The 22,549-nt window shown below is 39.4% G+C and overlaps 1 protein-coding gene across 5 annotated transcripts in view; it reads left to right on the top strand.

Moving 5' to 3' along the window:
* The window catches only part of B3GALNT2 (beta-1,3-N-acetylgalactosaminyltransferase 2), a 66,091-nt gene that overhangs the window by 8,987 nt on the left and 34,555 nt on the right, over positions 1 to 22,549 (top strand). For 3 of the 5 annotated variants that reach the window (XM_027530941.1, XM_027530942.1, XM_027530938.1), the window contains exons 2-4: positions 3,762 to 3,909; positions 9,915 to 10,099; positions 14,184 to 14,377. In XM_027530941.1, coding sequence (XP_027386742.1) covers positions 3,762 to 3,909; positions 9,915 to 10,099; positions 14,184 to 14,377 — 527 coding nt within the window. The remainder of the gene's footprint in view (positions 1 to 3,761; positions 3,910 to 9,914; positions 10,100 to 14,183; positions 14,378 to 22,549) is intronic. The other 2 variants (XM_027530940.1, XM_027530943.1) reach the window with 1 other exon arrangement.

Genomic DNA, 22,549 nt, shown 5'->3' with positions numbered 1-22,549 from the left:
TTAATTTTTTGAGGAACCACCATGCTGTTTTTCATAGTGGCTGCATCAATTTACATTCCCACCAACAGTGCGTGCACAAGAGTTCCCTCTTCCCTACGTCCTCTCCAACATTTATTATTTCTTACCTTTTTGATAATAGCTGTGCCAGGGGGTGTGGTGAGATTTCATTGTGGTTTTGATTGGCATTTCCCTGATGATGAGTGATTTTGAGCACCGTTTCACGTAGCTGACAGCAGGCTGTATGTCTTATTTGGAGAAATGTCTGTTCAGATCCTCTGCCCGGTTTTAACTAGGATTCTGTGGATTTTTGCTATTGAGTTGTATGAGTTCTTTATGTGCTTTGCATATTAATCAGATATGATTTGTAAATATCTTCTGTTCAGTTGGTTGCCTGTTCACTTTTTGTTGATGGTTTCCTTTGCTGTGCAGGAGCTTTTTAGTATGATGTAGTCTCGTTTATTTTTGTTTTTGTTGTCTTTGCTTTTAGTGTCACATCTAAAAAAATTATTGCAAAGACCACCATCAAGGAGCTTACTTGCCTGTGTTTTCTTATAGGACTTTTATGGTCCTACATTCAAGTTTTTAATCCATTTTGAGTTGATTTTTGTGTATAGTGGTAAGTTAGTGGTTCCGTTTCATTCCTTTGCATGTGGCTGTCCAGTTTTCCCATATCATCTGTTTAAGAGACTGTCCTTTCCTCGTTGTGTATTCTTGGCTCCTTTGCTGTACTTGAATGGACCATACACGTGTGGGTTTATTTCTGGGCTCTCTATTTAATGTTCCATTGATGTGTGTGTCTGTTTTAATGCCAGTACTGTACTGATTACCGTAGCTTTATAATATGGTTTGAAACCAGGCAGTATGGTGTTTCCAGCTTTGTTCTTCTTTCTCTAGATTGCTTTGGCTATTCAAGGTCTTTGCGGTTCCATACAAATTTTAGGATTTTTTTTTTTCTGTTTCTGTGAAAAATGTCCTTGAAATTTTAATAGAGATTACACTGAATCTGTTGATTGCTTTAGCTAGTATGGACATCTTAACAATATTAATGCTTCTGATCCATTAGCATGGGATATCTTTTGTTTTTATGTTTTGCAATTGATTTCATCAATATCTTATACTTTTCAGTGTACAGATCTTTTGCCACCTTGGTTAAGTTTATTCCTAGGTATTTTATTCTTTTTGATGCAATTAAAATTGGGATTGTTTTCTTAATTTCTCTTTCTGATAGTTTGATATTGTATAGAAATACAGTTGACTTTCGTATATTATATATCCTGTAACCTTACTGAATTTATTAGTTCTAACAGAGTTTTTCGGTTGAGTCTTTAGAAAACTGTTTTCCTGGAAGTAGAAGTTCTCTGAAGGCGAAAATCTGACATGTACTTCTCTTCTGCAAGAAAAAGAGAAATGTATGGGAAGTTACACAGTTCAATAGAAGCAACTTAGACATGGATTAGAAGCAGAGAGGATTGGCAGTGGCAGAGAGAAGTGAAATAAGATCAAAAAGTACTTTACAGCGGTAATCCGTGAGATTTTCACATACCACATGGTTATCTTCGTGTCTGTCTATTTATTTTTAGAAAAATCTCAAGAGGTCCGGGTGAAACCATTAGGATACCCTTGTAGGTCCAAGTAAAAGATAAGAAACTGAGTTGATGCTTCGGCTAGAATTAATGTTGAGAAAGAGAGATCGGAGAACAATTTTAAGGAGATTTTGCGATCAAGAAAAGGTTGAATTATGTCTCATGTAATCCATCTATAAAAGACCTATTTTGATTACTGATCCAAAATAAGGTAGTGGTGTTTGGCATTTAAAGAGATGTTTCAGTTATGTTGAGATTTTTGTGCAGCAGCTTTGTTTTCTCACAATGTCAATAACTGAGGCATTTGGGATACGTTTAAATTTTCCTCTAATCTTTTAAAGCTTTTTAATCTTTTGAGAAGACATTTTGAAACAGATGAAATAGAGCATCTAAAGACTTTTTGGTGTCAGTCTTCTCTGATGAGGAAACTGAGGCCCAAGGATTTGAATAGCTTCTTACTGATACTGTGGCAGCATGTCAGCTCTGCAGTCAGTTATGTGTGGGTGACTGCATTTGCCTCACTGCTGTCAATAAAATATACTTACTACCAGTGTCTCTCTGATAAAGGAGGAGGAGGGAATGGGTTGTCATTGCTAATTTTACATAAGCATTTAAATCATTCTCCCTTGAAGAAATAACATAGTTTTGTTGTCTTTTGAATAACTAGATCCTATGGGATACAAAAACATTGTGTTTAATGTAGTAACACTCTCCGGCCTTCAATGATTTATTTTTGGAAACATTTTGGATCAGTTTTCACCACTGGAGAAAGATGAAATGGGATCCCTAATCAGAGCTATGTATAGGCTTGTAGCTTACAAGCTTTGAAACTGCTGATGATAAATAGGGACAAAATATCTTTCTATCTTTTTCTGAGGACAGATTTATAAAATGTAATCTCGTCCATTAAATGACAATAGAAAATGAGTCATAAATATGACAGTAAAAATAATGACTTGTCACTTGATTTTTTTTTTTTTTCCTTCAAACTAGAAATGTTTCAGGAACTTCCCTGGCAGTCCAGTGGTTAGGACTCCAGACTTCCATTGTGGGGGGTGTGGGTTCAATCCTTGGTCAAGGAAGATCCCATTTGCTGTGGGATGCAGCCAAAAAGTAAAAGAAAAAAAGAAATGCTATTTCCCCTCTTTAGACTAAGTGATAAATGTTTGCTGCTTGTAGAATTTATTGGCATAAATAAGGGTTCTGATTCTTTGCAGCATGGTAGTCCTTCAGCTTTATCTCCCAGACTTAGTAACCAATATTAATGTGTGGCTTCCCCTTTGAAAGCAAATTTGTTGTTGTTAGTTGCTTGATTGCCTGCTGTTTGCCTGGTACCAAGCCAGGACCTTTATACACATTATCTTGTTTAATTTTTACAACAACTCTATGAGAAGTATTATTACACCTGTTTCTACTTAAGGAAACTAAAGCTTAAGAAGTTAAATAACTTTTATAGCTAAAGAGCCAGGATTCTGACTATGGCTTAATTGGCTCTTGCTGCTCACTGCTGTGCAGTTTATGCCACATTGACCTTCTGAACTGATTCTCATGAGAAACATCTCACTTGTTTTTAAGAATTGACATGCATGCTGTGCTGCACTTAGGTGCTCAGTCGTGTCCGACTCTTCTGTGATCCCATAGACTGTAGCCCACCAGCTCCTCTGTCCATGGGAATTCTCCAGGCAAGAATACTGGAGTAGGTTGTTATGCCCTCCTCCTGGGGATCTTCTGAACCCATGGATGGAACCTGGGTTTCCTGCATTGCATGCGGATTCTTTACCAGCTGAGCCACCAGGGAAGCGCATGAATACTGGAGTGGGTAGCCTATCCCTTCTCCAGGGGATCTTCCTAACCCAGGGATTGAACTGGGGTCTCCTACAATGCAGGCAGATTCTTTACCGGCTGAGCCCAGGGAAGCCCGACATACGTACTGTGTGAGCACAAATACATATATAGGTATGGAAACAAAACGGCTACGCCAGAATGTTAGTAGTGGATATCTCTGGATGGTGAGGTTACGAGCCCTTTAAAATTTTTTTTCTTTGTATTTATTTGTCTTTTTTTTTTTTTTTTACAAGCATCAACATATATTATTTTGTAATAAACATTTGTATGCTACATATTGGACTTAACAGTAATTGAGACATGACATTTCAGCTTATTGTTGCTTATTTCTAGATCAGTTGGCCTTATTTCCTCAGTGGAAATCTAATCACTATGACGTGGTGGTTGGTGTGCTGTCAGCCCGCAATAACCATCAGCTTCGCAATGTGATAAGAAGCACCTGGCTGAAGCATTTGCTACAACATCCAGCACTAAGTCAACGGTAGGTTCCTTGAGTTCACACCTTGCCTGCCATATTGAGTGAGTGTTCTGAAAAACCTCTTCTTGGATAGTCAGAGCTATTAATTCAGATATGTGGCCTCTTTTTCCCAGCAGAGAGGACTATCTCATTTTGCTTTTTCTCCATGTAGTTGAGCCCTAAAAGTAAACTTAACCAAGATTTTAAGCCAAAAGATAGTTGGAGAGGAGTATATTCCATATTCAGTGGTTCACATACCTAGTTTTTATAGATACCTAGTGTGGTTGGTTTGTTTGCTTTTTCTTTATTGGCTTTTGGGGGTTTTTTTTGCTTTTATTTAGAAGAATGGTCCTTAAAAGGTTCTGTTCCAGAGTAGTTTCTACTAGATGGATTTGTGTCTAAATATGCTTTGGACTGACTTCACTGGGAGACACTTAGTTTGTTTCTGTTCTGTGGTGGTTTTAGCTGTGTGTGGTCTACGATTTGTATAGTTTGCCATCCTCTTTTCCTCAGCCACCCTTCCAGACTTGAGCTTTGATAGCATGTCACGTGTTGTTGTGGTTTTTTTTTTTAATTTGACTTTATATTGGAGTACAGTTGATTTATCTGTTTTTTTAAATACTTATTTAGCTGTTGGATCTTAGTTGCATTATGTGGGATTTTTTGTTGCAATGTGCAGGTTCTTGCGTTGTGGCACACAGGCTTAGTTTAGTTGCCCCATGGCGTGTGGGATCTTAGTTCCCCAACCAGGCATCAAACCTGAGTGCCTTCCAATGCAAGGCAGATTCTTGGACCACTGGACCATCAGGGAAGTACCAGCATGTCATGTGTTGGCATTAGATGGCTCAGTTATTGGTTAGGAGCCCAAGGTCTTAGTCTTCTCAGGAAAAGCAGCCTCTGAAGATTATGCAGTGAGGGGCTAGTGAAAGAGAGGCAGAGAAGTGTGGACTCCTAGTGGTGTGAAGATTCTTCTGTGCTGTGTGAAGTCACTGAGAAGCAGAGAAGGCCCTCAGGATCGTATACAGCTGGCATGTTTGTGACTGAGTAGTATACGAGGGAACTGTGGTTGTGAATTTTCTCATCACCAGTAGTGAAATTTATAGATTTCCTATCTTACTCATAGCAGCTTCCATTCCTTTTCAAGACAGGTTTCTCTAGTTCATGATCGAAATGATGATAGAAGGGCCTCGGAATCATCACTGCTATAGAACCACCTTGAAAACCTGCACTTCTGATTGCCTTTCCCAGCTCAGAAAATAATGACCTTCTCTCCCAGTTGCTCAGACCAAAAACTTGGGTGTTTGTCTTGTGAATGGAGGAGTAAGTCGCCCTTGTGGGGTCTTGAAGGATCATTGCAACACAGCAGTGGAAATTACCCTGGGAATTTCCTGAGGCATAGGAGATTAAAGGATTTATTATGCTCACAGGTCTAAGAGAGAGAGGTCCAACACCCCAGTGCAGGGGACCGAGTAGGAGGAGCATCCAGGGAACGGACTCACCCGAGCAGGTGGGGAGCCAAGAGAGGGAAGACCCAACAGCAGGTGCCTTTATTGGGGGTCAGAGAGGAAAGTACAAGCAACAGGTGTGAGGGCATTTCATTGCTGTGTTTGAATGTCACTAGGTCACTGTCGGGGTAGGGGGTGGCAAGAGGGCAAACCTGTGGCAGGACCAGCCTCGTCACCCACGTGTACCTGGTCATCTGGGCAGGATGCTCACAGCCTGTTGGGGGGAATGTCAGAGCATCAGAAAAATAGGTTTTTGCAATTCATAGTACAGTGTTATCTTTATCCACATCCAGTCTACTAGCGTATCTTCTCAGTGTTCCCTTTCCGTTGGATCTGGAATCCAGCCTCTCCCCACCTGCACCACCATCAGAACCAGCACGCTGGTTCAGGCCATCATCACCCCTCACCTAGATTACTGCAGGAGCCTCTGTGTCTGAACTTTCTGCTTCCACCTTTGATCCCTTGTTTTATTTTCCATACTGTAACTAGAATGATCCTTTTAAAAATAGTCAAATTATGCCACTTTTCTGCTCATACACCTCCACTAACTTCTCTTCTTGCTCAGAGTGAGGTCCCAGGTGGCCTTGGCCTTACCTGCGTCTACTCCCCCTGCCCTGGCCACCTTGAACACCTTCAGTGTGCTCCTGCCTCAGGGCCTTTGCACTTGCCATTCCCTGCCTGTGCCCGTGTTCCACGCATGTCCTCACGGCTCACTTCCTCACTGTCTTCAGGCCTCTGCTTAGATATCACCTTCGCAGGCAGTGCCATGTTAAATAGTACCATTCCAACTCTGTCTTCTCTTACTGGACTTATTTCTTTTATGATATGTATCACAAGCTAGCATGTTTATTATACTTAGTTGTATATTTACAAATTTTGTCTTTCCCCACAAACTGTGTTTTATGAGCATAGGGGCTTCAGCTTTTTTCACTGGTATATTTCCAGCACCTGGAACCTAACTTGGCAGAGTAAGACACTCAACAACTATTGAGGGGATGATTGAGAGCTACATATAATGAGTAGAGTTAACATTCAGGCTCTCATCGATAGTTTATTTGCTGTCATAGCATTAGGGCTTTCAATTAAGTAAGCTTGGTGATTTGTTTTATTAAAATGATGGGCTATCTATATAAAAATAGATATTAGCTCAATACTTTTTCCTGGGGCAGAGTAATTTTGTGGATCTAGTGAGACTAAGGTAGCTTAAATTCGGTAAATATCTGCAATAATTTAACACATTTGTTCATTTCTGTTTATACTTTTATTCTAAACAGCTATATTCTAGTTTGTAAAAAGTATTCTGGAATAATTGGCTGTTAGTAAAAGAAAGCCTTTGCATTTCTGTGGTTATGGCTTACTTTCAAGTCTTGTATTTCACTGAAGGAGCCAGACTCCACATACATTTCAAGGACTCTATTTAATTAAAAACCTTTGTAGTGAAGCTGTAAGTTGTCAGTTTCTTAAGTGTTTATTATCCTTTGCGCAGGTGGTGTGCTATGTATAGATAAATCCAGTACAGCCCGAGCCTTTATGGGGGCTTGGAGTTTAGTAGAAGGAAATAGATGTAGTAGTGTAATAAAATGTTATGTGTGCTGTGATATCGGAGAAGGCAGTGGCAACCCACTCCAGTACTCTTGCCTGGAAAATCCCATGGATGGAGGAGCCTGGTAGGCTGCAGTCCATGGGGTCGTGAAGAGTCAGACACGACTGAGCGACTTCCCTTTCGCTTTTCACTTTCATGCATTGGAGAAGGAAATGGCAACCGACTCCAGTGTTCTTGGCTGGAGAATCCCAGGGACAGGGGAGCCTGGTGGGCTGCTGTCTGTGGGGTCGCACAGAGTCAGACACGACTGAAGCGACTTAGCAGCAGCAGCAGGCAGGAACCAGACAGTGTGTTGAGAGTTCAGGGGTGGGTGAGACCCATTTAGACAAGGACTGCTAAGGGCTGAGCTAAAGTGGTGACTTTTTAAGAAAATAAGGCTATTGAACGTAGAAAGAGAAAGAGAATGCTAGAATATTTGCTAGCTTTCTAACTTGGAGAATAATGAAATCATACATCGAGACAAAAAGTACTAGATGAGAAGAGCAGGTTTCATGAGAAAGGAGCTCAGTTATAGATTTGTTGAGTTTGAGGTACCTGCAGTCGGGTGTGTGATGTTAAATGTTTATCCACTGGCTATCTGAAGAAAAGCATGCTTATTTGTATGTATATGTTTGTTATAAACTTTATTGATACAAAGGCTGTGTAGTGTATAATTGACAGAAACTAATGTTTATAAAAGTCTCAGACTTCATCTAGCCAGTTGATTCTCAGAGTGTCTTCATCATTTGTCAGACTTTTGTATCTATAGCGGGCTTGTTGCTGCAGTTGACAAGAGCATAATTCTGGCATGAATATTTCAAGTGTAAAACTAAATGACAGCTGTGGTACGTGACAGAACTCTGAGTCAATGGAGTGAGTGACCTCCTTGCTGAATCAGATCATAGGTTTTGAACAAGGGAGGAGTATTTCCTCAGTTTTTTGTACTATTCACTGTGGAATGGCCACAAATTTTTGGGTGTGTGGTTTCATTTTTTTTTAAGGCTTTTATTTTATTTTGGAGGATGAGATGGTTGGATGACACCAACTCTATAGACATGAGTTTGAGCAAGCTCCGGGAGTTGGTGATGGACAGGGAAGCCTGGTGTGCTTTAGTCCATGGGGTTGCAAAGAGTTGGACAAGACTGAGCAACTGAACTGAATCTTTATTGGGAGACTAGTTGATTTACAATGTAGTATTACTTTCTGCTATACAGCAAAGTGAATCAGTTATACGTGTACCCACAAGTTTTAAGTTTAATCTGAATTACTAACATTTTCTCCATCACTTTACGTCTGGACAGTCAACAGAACAATAAATCCAGCCTTTATTTGTAGTGCTTGCTCGTTTCCATGGTGTAAGTATTACCACTGTGGCCAATTTCAAGCTGTATATGTCTCTAGACACAGACTTGGGGAAGATCAGCAGTGGCATAGCATCGTAATATCCCCACCACACAGATACAACATAACCTCAGGAGCAGAGATGATGGTGAAATAATTAAGACATGATGAATCTGAGTATTTGTATCATTTGTTCTTAATATAATGCATTTAGTTGTAAGTTTATATAATTTAATTTTTAATAAAATCTGTGGTTAATAACCAGCTCACAAAATTCTTGAAAATTTTATAGTCGGCCCTCATGGCACAGTGGGAGCAGGCTGTAGCACACAGCTGTTTGGGGGCCGTCGAGCTGAAAATGTACCATAAATTTGTGAATCTTTTCCTTAGAAGATGGGTCCAAGCTAGAGATGCTAATTCAGGAATCACTCCCAAGCTGGTTGAAGCCTTAGAAATAAATATTGTCCAGGGAGGGACTTCCCTGGTGGTCCAGTGGTTAAGACTTTACGCTTCCACTGCAGAGGGCTTGGGTTTGATCCCTGGTCAGGGAATTAAGATCCCAAATGCTATGTGACGAGGCCAGAAAAAAATGTCCAAAAAGAGCAAAGGAAAAGAGTGAGTTGAGTGAGAAGTGATCCAAGGGCAAAGCCCAGGGGTGATGTCCACTCAGTGGACAGGCTGGGCCGGAAGAGCTGGGAGCCACCGAGCAGGGCCACGTGAAAAAGGAAGAGAGCTTTCTAAGGAGAACTGCACCCTCCAGGCTCAGGAAAGCCAAGTAGGGAAGGGTAAGGAGTGTTGATCAAGCAGCAGATCACTAGTTATATTCGTAGTAGACATCTCTGTGGGCGTGGTGGGTACTGAAACTAAAATTTTGTGGTATACAATGAGAAGGGAAAACCAGAGGCTGCAATTTTAGTTTCTCCCTTGTAGGACTTCACTGTAAAGGAAAGAAAGGATGGGGACAAGGAGGGAAGGACGGTGGATAAAAATTAATGTCAGGACTTCATTATACTTATTATGTGTAGGGAAGGAGCTGTGGGTTACAGGTGGCTAGTGAAGCAAGATCTCAGGAGAAGTCCTCTCCTGGGATAGTAACACTACTTTTTTTTTTTATTATTTTTGTTTATTTATTTTTGGCTGTGCTGGGTCTTTGTTGCTGCACGCGGGCTTTCTCTGGTTGTGAGCAGGAGTTAATTTCTAGTTGTGGTGCACAGGCGTCTCAGTGCGTTGGCTTCTCTTGTTGCTACTCATGTGGGATCTTCCTGGACCAGGGATCGAACCCATGTTCCCTGCCTTGGCCTAGAAAGGCTACTCTTGAGTAGAAGGAGCACTTTCTGAAAGAGAAGGGAGTGAGTGAAGAAGTTCACCGATAGAGACAAGTTTTTAGGTGTGGGCATGAGAAGTTGGCTTTACCATAGTTTGCAGTTAAACGGCCCGAGCGTCTGCTGGTGGCCAGGCTTGCCCTAATATTGTCCTGTGGTAGAGGGCTTCCACGTCAGTCACTTGGCAGTTAGCAACTTCTGGTTTGCCTGTTCCCCCTTTTTGCTAGACCAAAAGAATAAAGTTAGAATTAATCCTAATAAATACTCGTTGTCTCAAAGTAAAAGCTCTGAAATGGGCATGAAGAAGCATGCATGGGCGAGGTGCAGATCAGTAACTGATGTTAATGCCAACACATCTCTCAGTGTCCTTGTGAAGTTCATAATAGGTGCTCATGGCTGCACTGTGCCTGTGGAGGACAGGGAAGATCCTTATTCCTGCAAACTACTCAACATCACGAATCCAGGTAAGTCTTTTCCTTAGCCCTACCACTGTCGTGTACAATGGTCCTCCCTTACCCACGGGAGATGCATTCCAAGACCTCCCCCGGCCCGTGGATGCCTGAAATCTTGCATAGAACCAAATCCTATGTACACTGTTTTCCCCTGTTCCTCCATAGCTGTGATACAGTTTAATTTATAAATTAGGCACAGTAAGAGATTAACAACAGTAAGTAGTAATGCAACAGTTGTAACGGCATACTATAATAAAAGTTATGTGAGTATGATCTGTCTCTCAGAGTATCTTACTTACAAATTTAATGCTTTTCCATATAACTAAGCACTTATCACACATGGCCATAACTTTGGCAGTTTGAATTGTGACAGCAAAATTAACACAGGTTTCTTTTTCCTCCTTCACAGTTTCACAGATAGACTATTGTTCTTATGGTAGATCTTAGCAACTTCAACTATGATGTTTTTTCCTTCCCTTATTCAGTGGAGAGCTTTCACTTTTTCACCTAAAGGAAGCACTTTCTGGCTTCTGTTTGGCACATCTGAGTTGCCAGCATCACCACTCTTGCCCCTGGAGGCCTTATTGACATAAAATAAGGATCACTTGAACACAAGCAGTGCAGTGCGTGGATGGTTGACCAGATAACCCAGACGGCTGCCGAGTGACTAATGGGTGGGATGTGCTGGACAAGGATGAGTCACGTACCAGGCAGAATCAAGCTGGATGGCTCAAAATTGCATCATGCTGCTCAGAAGGGCCCGCAGTTTAAAACTTATGAATTATTACTGGAATTTTTCATTTAATGTTTTTGGACAGTAGTTAAATGTAGATAACTGAAAACTTGGGAAAGCGGAACTGCAGTTAAGGGGTGGGTGGGCTACTGTGCAAATTTGATGTTAAGGAAGAGTTGTTGAGATAAATAGTATAGCAGTCTATTTTTGGCAGACTAAAATCAAACTTTCATTGAAATTTATCTTTCATCCTTTCTGACAAACTAACCACTTTGCGCGTCTGTGAAGATTCCTTATGAATATATATATGATTTTGGGATCCAGGAGAGTTTATTTTTCAGTATGGTTCCCACGCGTCTGGAAATTCCTTGTGTGTAGATAAATCCTGAGTTAGTAAAGTTTAAACTTACAGAAAACTGCTAATTTCACCAGCCTGTTGATTTATAATAGCCTTGATACAGATCTTATGAATCACCTTTCTCTAAGAACTATTGCCTAAGGTACAAAAGAAATAATAAAAAAAGAAAGAAAGAAAACACAATAATTTTATTTTATTCTTTACAGTTAAAAATTTGTGGGAGCTCTGATGAGATTAAAGACAAGTGGTCCTAATTAGGTTCTCTGTGTTGCCAGGGAAACAATTTTAGGAAGGTGATAACTTTATACCTTTATTTATTAGCATTTCCTATTATGTTCAGCTCTGGTTCTGAGGGAGGTTAAACTTCCCCACATCTTGAATCTACTGAGTATGACTTCAGGTGTTTTAAGACCTGTCACATGTGTATGATTATGTGCACCTTGCCTGTGTAGGTAGCAGCAGAGTAATGGTTAGGAGTAAGGGCTCTGTAGTCAGGCTTCCTGGCTTTAAATCTAGGCTGTGCCATTTCCTAGCTGTATGGCCTTCAAACAGTTATTTACAACTTGCAACCTCAGTGTCCTGATCTGTAAACTGGAGGGAAAAGTATTATACTTACCCCGTCAGGACTGACATGAGGATGAAATAAGTTGATACATATGAAGTATTTAGTTCTGGGATATGTTTGGTGTTTAATACTGTTATTTTTTTAAAAACCCACCTTTTTATAAAATTGGGTTGTAATCAGCTTTTTAAATAAATTGGACCATATTTTCAGGTCTGTATTGTAAAACAGATGTTTCTTACTTAGGATGTCTATGAATTTAGTTAACATTGTAAGTAAAATTTTACGTATAACTGTGTTTTTCTGGGGAGAGGGTGACAGTGAATGTTTCCCTTTAACATTCACTGAGGTCCCAAAGGGACCGTGAACCTAATAAAATATTGTATTACTGATGATGTAAGAGAACAGATTATATTTGAAATTCAAATCCAGGCCAAGCCAAATTTAAAGAAAGCTTTAACCAGACTTTCTATTATTTTAAGTGCTGTTATTCATTAATAGTAAAGGAGTGAAGATTTTCATTAATAGAAAGTTTTCATGTATATAATATTTAGGTTACCAATTTGTAAAAATAGGTATAGCTAAATTAGTATTTAGAATCTGATTTTATCACTTTGATTTAAATGGCATTTAGATTTATTTCAGTACCTTAAGGTCATCGTGAACATTAATCATCATGATACCCTGGATGTATAGAAGTTTGATTAATAGGATTATCGGAGCAGCAGGCTATCTTGTGTCCAGATGGCTTGAAGTTCAAGTTACGTTTGTTTTAGATAGAAAATAATTTTTCTAGATGGTTATAATTTTATTTACATATTCTCATTTATAAAATATATACGTATTGTCAGTATTAAGATTAATACTTACAGTATTAAGTATTAATATTAAAGTATTAAGTATTAATATTTTGGTATTAATAAGATTACATTTTATTTTCAGATATACAGAAATTCTGTTTTCTTCCCACACCCTAGCGGATCATTTGGGTAAGTGTGGGAAGAAAACAGAATTTCTGTGTATCTGAAAATAAAATGTAATCTTTATTAATATTGAATGTCTTGACTGACAATATGTGTATATTTTATAAATATATGTATGTTATAATCTTTAATAGACGTGCTTCATTTTGGATATCCTATTTACTGAAAATATTAAAGAGAAAAATTTTTGTTATTTTCCAGTATATTTGGAGTCTAGACTGTCTGGCCAGTGCTTGCCCCAACCCATGACAAAATCTGTATCCTCCTTTTTTCCCACCTGCTCATGTTTGTAAGTGGATAGGAGCCAACAATTCTATTTAATCCTATTTTATTGAGCAGCTACTAAGCATAAAATAGCACACTAGGAACTCTAAGGTAGGGATCCAAATGATCCTCTGGAGTGTGGGAAGGAAACAGAATTTCTGCTTATCTGAAAATAAAATGTAACCTTAATATTGAATACACTGACAATGCATATATATTTTATAAATATGAGTATGTGTGCACATGTTTTTAACGGGACCTGCATCAGGGCCTGTGTGACCTGCAGAGTTGGAAAATCATAGCTCTAAAACATACAAAGAATGTAGAATAATCTTTTAAAATAAGTTTTTAGATTATTTCTCAAGCTGGCATTGATATTTTCAGCCATATTAACTGTTTCATGTAGTCTATCCTGATTCATTTATGGTAGCTGAGAAAGGCATAAGGCATCCCAAAAGGGATGCTTTTGTCATTGATTAGACTCTGGGGAATAGAAAGAGCACTGAATCTGAAGTCAGTAGATATGGGTTTGATTTCTGCTCTGTCACTTTCTGTGACCTTAATCAGATACATCTCTGGAGCTCATTTTCCGACCCTGTAAACTGGAGATAATGCCACAACCACAGAGGGTAGTTGTAAAGATTAAATCTGATGGTATGTGACACATAGTAGGTGGTCAGAAATGCTGTGCTTAATGTGTTTATCTTTGTCAATACTATATGGCTAGTTTTTCAGTGCTATTTGAATTGATTTCAGTTACTTTTGTACAGTGATAACTGCCCGACATCACAAAAAGTGCTCAACGTGCAGTAGGATTTTTGGAATTTGCAGAGCAAGACAAATGTACTCATTATTTATGACTGCAATTAGTACTGTTTTTAATATCCTCATTTATCCAACCTTTCCCCATTTATCCAATCTTTAATACTCCCCTATAGTGTTTATACATACAGAGGCATATATGCATATGCAAAAGTTTATTAAAGTACCTCTAATAATTATTTTGCTAAGATGTGGCTGAAAATTTTGTTCTTAATAAGTTTTTTTTTTTTCTGAAGCACTTTAAAAATGTATTGCCATTTGTGAAAGAATTATATAACAAATCAAGATTTTGCTATCAAGCGTACTTCATATTGGTAAAATAAAAGATTGTGTTTGATTGTGTAAAACTCCTTTTCTCATTATTACTTCCTTAGTTCTGAATCAGGAGATTGAAGCATTCAGTCTTTTGGAAGACACTTCATCAGGGCTGTCTGAGGACCGAGTTGTCAGCGTGAGCTTCCGGGTTCTCTATCCAATCGTTATTACGAGTCTCGGGGTGTTTTACGACGCCGGTGATGTGGGTTTCCAGAGGAACATCACTGTCAAGCTTTATCAGGCAGAACAGGAGGTATGCACTGCTTCGTACACGCTTTGCCCCATTTTTATTTTTCAAAATCATCAGCCTTTTCCTTGTGGCAGTGCGTAGGTTGGGAGACTTCCACCTGTCTTCCCTTATGATTAGACACACTGTAGTGTAGTGTATTATAATGCTGGTTTGAGAAGAGACTACTGATGAATAAACATGTTATACCCAGGAAAGGAGGAGTTGGACCAGATTAGAAATTTCCAACCTAAAATCCCTGAAAGCTTAAGGAATTTAAAAAGCTGTTGATGAGTATTAAATATTTGGGACTCATAGGTGTAAGCAAGTATGATTGCCTCTTCCTTCCAACCCCAAAAGTCTATCAACATAATACAGGCTAACAGATACGTCAGACCTTTTTTATAATAAGAGCATAGAGGAAATAAAAGTTTAAAACAGCTGGGGTTACTGTTTCTGATATTTGAGGAAACCCATTTGTTTCCTCAAATTTGTTCAGAGTTTGTCTGAAGGAGTGTAGCAAGGCATTGTATTTGAAAAGATCTGTCCCTGGACTTTAAACTATAGAAATCTTAAAAGAATTATACAGTGAGTGCTATATATCCAGAGAAGGAAATGGCAACCCACTCCAGTACTCTTGCCTGGAAAATCCCATGGATGGAGGAGCCTGGTAGGCTGCAATCCGTGGGGTTGCAAAGAGTCGGACACGACTAAGCAACTTCACTTCACTCACTTCATACTTTCTCACTGGAGGAGGAAATGGCAACCCACTCCAGTATTCTTGCCTGGAGAATCCCATGGACAGAGGAGCCTGGCGGGCCATGGTCCATGGAGTCGTAGAGAGTCGGACATGACTGAAGTGACTAAGCACACCATATATCCACCAAGTAAATTCTACAGTAGTTAATGTTTTGCTGTATTTGCTTTATGACATCTATTCAGTTCAGTTCAGTCGCTCAGTCGTGTCCGACTCCTTGCAACCCCATGAATCACAGCACGCCAGGCCTCCCTGTCCATCATCAACTCCCGGAGTTCACCCAGACTCACATCCATCGAGTCAGTGATGCCATCCAGCCATCTCATCCCCTGTCGTCCCCTGCTTCTCCTGCCCCCAATCCCTCCCAACATCAGAGTCTTTTTCCACTGAGTCAACTCTTCGCATGAGGTGGCCAAAGTACTGGAGTTTCAGCTTTAGCATCATTCCTTCCAAAGAAATCCCAGGGTTGATCTCCTTCAGAATGGACTGCTTGGGTCTCCTTGCACTACAGTCATTCATCAATCTAGCTTTTAAAAAAACACATATATTTTAGGGACTTTCCTAAAAAGTCATGGTCTAGTTGTTAAGACTGTACGCTTCCAACTCAGGGCACACAGGTTTCATCCCTGGTCGGGTAACTAAGATCCCACACATTGCACAGCACAGCCAAAAAAAAAAATGTGTTTTAGATTAACTCACAGGCTTCAATAATATTTCAGCCCTAAACACTTCAGTGTGCTTATCATTAACTAGATTTTAATATTTGTTTACGGTTTAAAAAAATCACAGAGTATAATGTGCATAAACTACATAAACCTGTGTAATCCAGGCTCCTGTCACCCTGCCCCATTCCCTAGAGGCAATCACTGTTCTTGTTTTTAATCATGGGCTAGTGTTGCCTGTTGTAGGAGTTCATTTATAAGTAGAAGCATATACTAAGCACTCTTCAGAGTAAGGCTTCTTTCACTCACTGTGATGTTTTAGAAACTCATCCATGTTATTGTATATATCAGCAGATTTTTCCTTTGCCTTGTTGTAATTGCTAAGTTGTATTCCAGCAATACATGGTATTTATCTGTTCTGTCGATGGGCAACAGGGATGTTTCCAGGGTTTTTCCCCTTTTCTCTTGTATTGTTTTTGGGTTACATTTATTAACTTTGGAGTGTTAAAGCAACTTGGTATTCTTCTTGATCATGATGTATTAATTCTTTTTACATATGGCTGGAAATTGTGTTTCTTATGGACAGCATATAGTTGCTGCTGCTACTGCTAAGTCGCTTCAGTCGTGTCTGACTCTGTGCGACCCCACAGATGGCAGACCACTAGGCTCCTCTGTCCCTGGGATTCTCCAGGCAAGAATACTGGGGTGGGTTGCCATTTCCTTCTCCAAGGCGTGAAAGTGAAGTCCCTCAGTCCTGCCCTCCTCTCAGCAACCCCATGGACTGTAGCCCACCAGGCTCCTCCGCCCATGGGATTTTCCAGGCAAGAGTACTGGAGTGGGGTGCCATTGCCTTCTCCAAGCATATAGTTAGGTATTCCTTTTTATCCAAGTCTGAGAATCCCTGCTATTTATAAGGGCTATTTATTCCATTTACACTTAAGGCAATTACTAAAGTGGTTGGATTTCAGTTTTTCTTTTTGCTATTTGTTTTCTATTTATCCTGTGTTTTTTGTTTCTCTTTTCTTCCTTTTTTTACCTCTTTTGGGTTGAGTATTTTTTAGAATTCCATATTAATATTTCTATTTTCCATTTAACTACAGCTCTTTGTATTATTATTTTGTGTCAGTCTGGTTGACATAAGAATTACAATGTATGTTCTGAACTTTTTCAGTCTTCTTTAGCATTGTACCCCTTCATGTAAAATATAAGAACCTTGGAACTATATAATTCCATTTACTGTTCCCCATCTTTTTGTTCTAATTGTCATGCCTTATATCTATGTGTGCTATAAATCCCACAACACAGTATTATGATTTTTGCTCTAAACAGCTAAATATGTATTAGAGGAAAAAGTCATCTTGGCTACTTTAAAGACTTTCTCTTTATACATACTTGGTTTTATGCCATTTGGCTGTGTTATATCTTGGTGTGGTTTTTCTTCGTGTGTTCCGCTCAGGGTTTGCCAAGTTCCTTCAACCTGTAAATTTATGTCTTTTAACAAATTTAGAGAACTTTTACCTATTTTTCATAAAGAAAATTTTTTCCCAGCCCCATTTCTGTCCATTCCTTCTGGGATTTCAGTTACTTATAGTTTCTTTTTCTCTAAAATATCCCATTTTTCTAAGTTTCCTGTTTTTCTAAATTCATCTTGAACATATTTTCTCTGTGGTTTTGACCTAGATTATAATGATGGCTTTAAAATCCTGTCTGCTATACTAAATTTGAGTCATCTTGGCGTGTCTTTGTTGATTATCATCTTTTCTCTTGCATACAGTAACATTTTCCTGTTTTATTTTACATCGAGTAACTTTGGATTGAATCCTAGATACTGTGAATAATTCATTGTAGGATTGTGGATCCTGTTGTAGTCTTTGAGGAGAGTTGCTTTTGTTTGTTTCTTTTTTATATATATATAAATACATTTATTTTAATTGGAGGCTAATTACTTTACAATATTATATTGGTTTTGCCATACATTGACATGAATCCGCCTTGGGTGTACACGTGTTCCTCATCATGAACCCCCCTCCCACCTCCCTCCCCATCACATCCCTCTGGGTCATCTGAGTGCACCAGCCCCGAGTATCCTTTATCATGCATTGAACCTGGACTGGTGATTCGTTTCCCATATATTATACATGTTTCAATGCCATTCTCCCAAATCATCCCACCCTCGCCCTCTCCCACAGAGTCCAAAAGACTGTTCTATACATCTGTGTCTCTTTTGCTGTCTCGCATACAGGGTTATCGTTACCATCTTTCTAAATTCCATATATATGCGTTGGTATACTGTATTGGTGTTTTTCTTTCTGGCTTACTTCACTCTGTATAATAGGCTCCAGTTTCATCTACCTCCTTAGAACTGATTCAAATGTATTCTTTTTTGTGGCTGAGTAATACTCCATTGTGTATATGTACCACAGCTTTCTTATCCCTTCATCTGCTGATGGACATCTAGGTTGCTTCCATGCCCTGGCGATTATAAACAGTGCTGCACTGAACATTGGGGTACACGTGTCTCTTTCCCTTCTGGTTTCCTCCATCTGTATGCCCAGGAGTGGGATTGCTGGGTCGTATGGCAGTTCTATTTCCAGTTTTTTAAGGAATCCCCACACTGTTCTCCATAGCGGCTATACTAGTTTACATTCCCACCAGCAGTGTAAGAGGGTTCCCTTTTCTCCACACCCTCTCCAGCATTTATTGCTTGTAGACCTTTGGATCACAGCCATTCTGACTAGCCTGAAATGGTACCTCATTGTTGTTTTGATTTGCATTTCTCTGATAATGAGTGATGTTGAGCATCTTTTCATGTGTTTGTTAGCCATCTGTATGTCTTCTATGGAGAAATGTCTGTTGAGTTCTTTGGCTCACTTTTTGATTGGGTCATTTATTTTTCTGGAATTGAGCTTCAGGAGTTGCTTGTATATTTTTGAGATTAGTTCTTTGTCAGTTGCTTCATTTGCTATTATTTTCTCCCATTCTGAAGGCTGTCTTTTCATCTTGCTTATAGTTTCCTTTGTTGTGCAGAAGCTATTAAGTTTAATTAGGTCCTATTTGTTTATTTTTGCTTTTATTTCCAATATTCTGGGAGGTGGGTCATAGAGGATCCTACTGTGATTTATGTTGGAGAGTGTTTTGCCTATGTTCTCCTCTAGGAGTTTTATAGTTTCTGGTCTTACGTTGAGATCTTTAATCCATTTTGAGTTTATTTTTGTGTATGGTGTTAGAAAGTGTTCTAGTTTCATTCTTTTACAAGTGGTTGACCAGTTTTCCCAGCACCACTTGTTAAAGAGATTGTCTTTTCTCCATTGTATATTCTTGCCTCCTTTGTCAAAGATAAGGTGTCCATAGGTGCATGGATTTATCTCTGGGCTTTCTGTTGTTCCATTGATCTATATTTCTATCTTTGTGCCAGTACCATACTGTCTTGATGACTGTGGCTTTGTAGCAGAGCCTGAAGTCAGGCAAGTTGATTCCTCCAGTTCCATTCTTCTTTTTCAAGATTGCTTTGGCTATTCAAGGTTTTTTGTATTTCCATACAGCTCTGTGAAAAATACCGTTTGTAGCTTGATAGGAATTGCATTGAATCTATAGATTGCTTTGGGTAGTATACTCATTTTCACTATATTGATTTTTCTTATCCATGAACATGGTATATTTCTCCATCTATTAGTGTCCTCTTTGATTTCTTTCACCAGTGTTTTATAGTTTTCTATATATAGGTCTTTAGTTTCTTTAGGTAGATATATTCCTAAATATTTTATTCTTTTCGTTGCAATGGTGAATGGAATTGTTTCCTTAATTTCTCTTTGTATTTTCTCATTATTAGTGTATAGGAATGCAAGGGGTTTCTGTGTGTTGATTTTTATATCCTGCAACTTTACTATATTCATGCTCGAGTAATTTTCTGGTGGAGTCTTTAAAGTTTTAATTCTTTTCCAATTTGGATTCCTTTATTTCTTTTTCTGCTCTGATTGCTGTGGCCAAAACTTCTAAACCTATGTTGAATAGTAGTGGTGAAAATAACACCCTTGTCTTGTTCCTGACTTTAGGGGAAACGCTTTCAATTTTTCACCATTGAGGATAATGTTTTCTGTGGGTTTGTCATATATAGCTTTTATTATGTTGAGGTTCAGTTCAGGCACTCAGTCGTGTCCGACTCTTTACGACCCCATGAATTACAGCACACCAGGCCTCCCTGTCCATCACCAACTCCTGGAGTTTACCCAAATTCATGTCCATCGAGTCAGTGATGCCATCCAGCCATATCATCCTCTGTCGTCCCCTTCTCCTCCTGCCCCCAATCCCTCCCAGCATCAGAGTCTTTTCCAATGAGTCAACTCTTAGCATGAGGTGACCAAAGTATTGGAATCTCAGCAATAGCATCAGTCCTTCCAAAGAACACCCAGGACTGATCTCCTTCAGAATGGACTGGTTGGATCTCCTTGCAGTCCAAGGGACTCTCAAGAGTCTTCTCCAACACCACAGTTCAAAAGTGTCAGTTCTTCGGCACTCAGCTTTCTTCACAGTCCAACTCTCACATCCATACATGACCACTAGAAAAACTATAGCCTTGACTAGACGGACCTTTGTTGGCAAAATAACGTCTCTGCCTTTGAATATGCTATCTAGGTTGGTCATAACTTTCCTTACAAGGAGTAAGCGTCTTTTCATTTCATGGCTGCAGTCACCATCTGCAGTGGTTTTGGAGCCCAAAAAAATAAAGTCTGACACAGTTTCCACTGTTGCCCCATCTATTTCCCATGAAGTGATGGGACCAGATGCCATGATCTTCGTTTTCTGAATGTTGAGCTTTAAGCCAAATTTTTCACTCTTCTCTTTCACTTTCATCAAGAGGCTTTTGAGTTCCTCTTCACTTTCTGCCATAAGGGTGGTGTCATCTACATATCTGAGGTTATTGATATTTCTCCCGGCAATCTTGATTCCAGCTTGTGCTTCTTCCAGTACGGCGTTTCTCATGATGTACTGTGCATAGAAGTTAAATAAGCAGGGTGACCATATACAGCCTTGACGTACTCCTTTTTGTATTTGGAACCAGTCTGTTGTTCCATGTCCAGTTCTAACTGTTGCTTCCTGACCTGCATACAGGTTTCTCAAGAGGCAGGTCAGGTGGTCTGGTATTCCCATCTCTTTCAGAATTTTCCACAGTTTATTGTGAGCCACATAGTCAATAAAGCAGAAATAGATGTTTTTCTGGAACTTTCTTGCTTTTTCAATGATCCAGCAGATGTTGGCAATTTGATCTCTGGTTCCTCTGCCTTTTCTAAAACCAGCTTGAACATCTGGAAGTTCATAGTTCACGTACTGCTGAAGCCTGGCTTGGAGAATTTTGAGCATTACTTTACTAGCGTGTGAGATGAGTGCAATTGTGCGGTAGTTTGAGCATTCTTTGGCATTGCCTTTCTTTGGGATTGGAATGAAAACTGACCTTTTCCAGTCCTGTGGCCACTGCTGAGTTTTCCAAATTTGCTGGGATATTGAGTGCAACACTTTCCCAGCATCATCTTTCAGGATTTGAAATAGCTCAACTGGAATTCCATCACCTCCACTAGCTTTCTAAGGCCCACTTGACTTCACATTCCAGGATGTCTGGCTCTAGGTGAGTGATCACACCATCGTGATTGTCTTGGTTGTGAAGATCTTTTTTGTACAGTTCTTCTGTGTATTCTTGCCACCTCTTCTTAATATTTTCTGCTTCTGTTAGGTCCATACCATTTCTGTCCTTTATTGAGCCCATCTTTGCATGAAATGTTCCCTTTGTATCTCTAATTTTCTTGAAGAGATCTCTAGTCTTTCCCATTCTGTTGTTTTCCTCTATTTCTTTGCATTGATCACTGAGGAAGGCTTTCCTATCTCTCCTTGCTATTCTTTGGAACTCTGCATTCAGATGCTTATATGTTTCCTTTTCTCCTTTACTTTTCGCTTCTCTTCTTTTCACAGCTATTTGTAAGGCCTCCCCAGACAGCCATTTTGATTTTTTGCATTTCTTTTCCATGGGGATGGTCTTGATCCCTGTCTCCTGTACAATGTCATGAACCTCTGTCCATAGTTCATCAGGCACTCTATCAGATCTAGTCCCTTAAATCTGTTTCTCACCTCCACTGTATAATCATAAGGGATTTGATTTAGGTCATATCTGAATGGTCTAGTGGTTTTCCCTACTTTCTTCATTTTAAGTCTGAATTTGGTAATAAGGAGTTCATGGTCTGAGCCACAGTCAGCTCCCTGTCTTGTTTTTACAACTGTATAGAGCTTCTCCATCTTTGGATGCAAAGAATATAATCAGTCTGATTTCGGTGTTGACCATCTGGTGATGTCCATGTGTAGAGTCTTCTCTTGTGTTGTTGGAAGAAGGTGTTTTCTATGACCAGTGCGTTCTCTTGGCAAAACTCTGTTAGTCTTTGACCTGCTTTATTCTGTATTCCAAGGCCAAATTTGCCTGTTACTCCAGGTGTTTCTTGACTTCCTACTTTTGCATTCCAGTCCCCTATAATGAAAAGGACATCTCTTTTGGTGTTAGTTCTAAAAGGTCTTGGAGGTCTTCAGAGAACCGTTCAGCTTCTTCAGCGTTACTGGTTGGGGCATAGACTTGGATTACTGTGATATTGAATGGTTTGCTTTGGAAGGTTCCTTTTATTCCTGCTTCCTGGAGAGTTTTTATCATGAATGGATGTTGAATTTTGTCAAAGGCTTTCTCTGCATCTTTTGAGATAATCATATGGCTTTTATTTTTCAATTTGTTAATGTGGTGTATTACAT

The sequence above is a fragment of the Bos indicus x Bos taurus genome, chromosome 28 (genome assembly GCF_003369695.1).
Source record: "Bos indicus x Bos taurus breed Angus x Brahman F1 hybrid chromosome 28, Bos_hybrid_MaternalHap_v2.0, whole genome shotgun sequence".
In the NCBI taxonomy this organism is placed as follows: domain Eukaryota; kingdom Metazoa; phylum Chordata; class Mammalia; order Artiodactyla; family Bovidae; genus Bos; species Bos indicus x Bos taurus.
The sequence above is the reverse complement of the archived record's forward strand: the minus strand, read 5'-3'. Positions and strand labels throughout refer to the sequence as shown.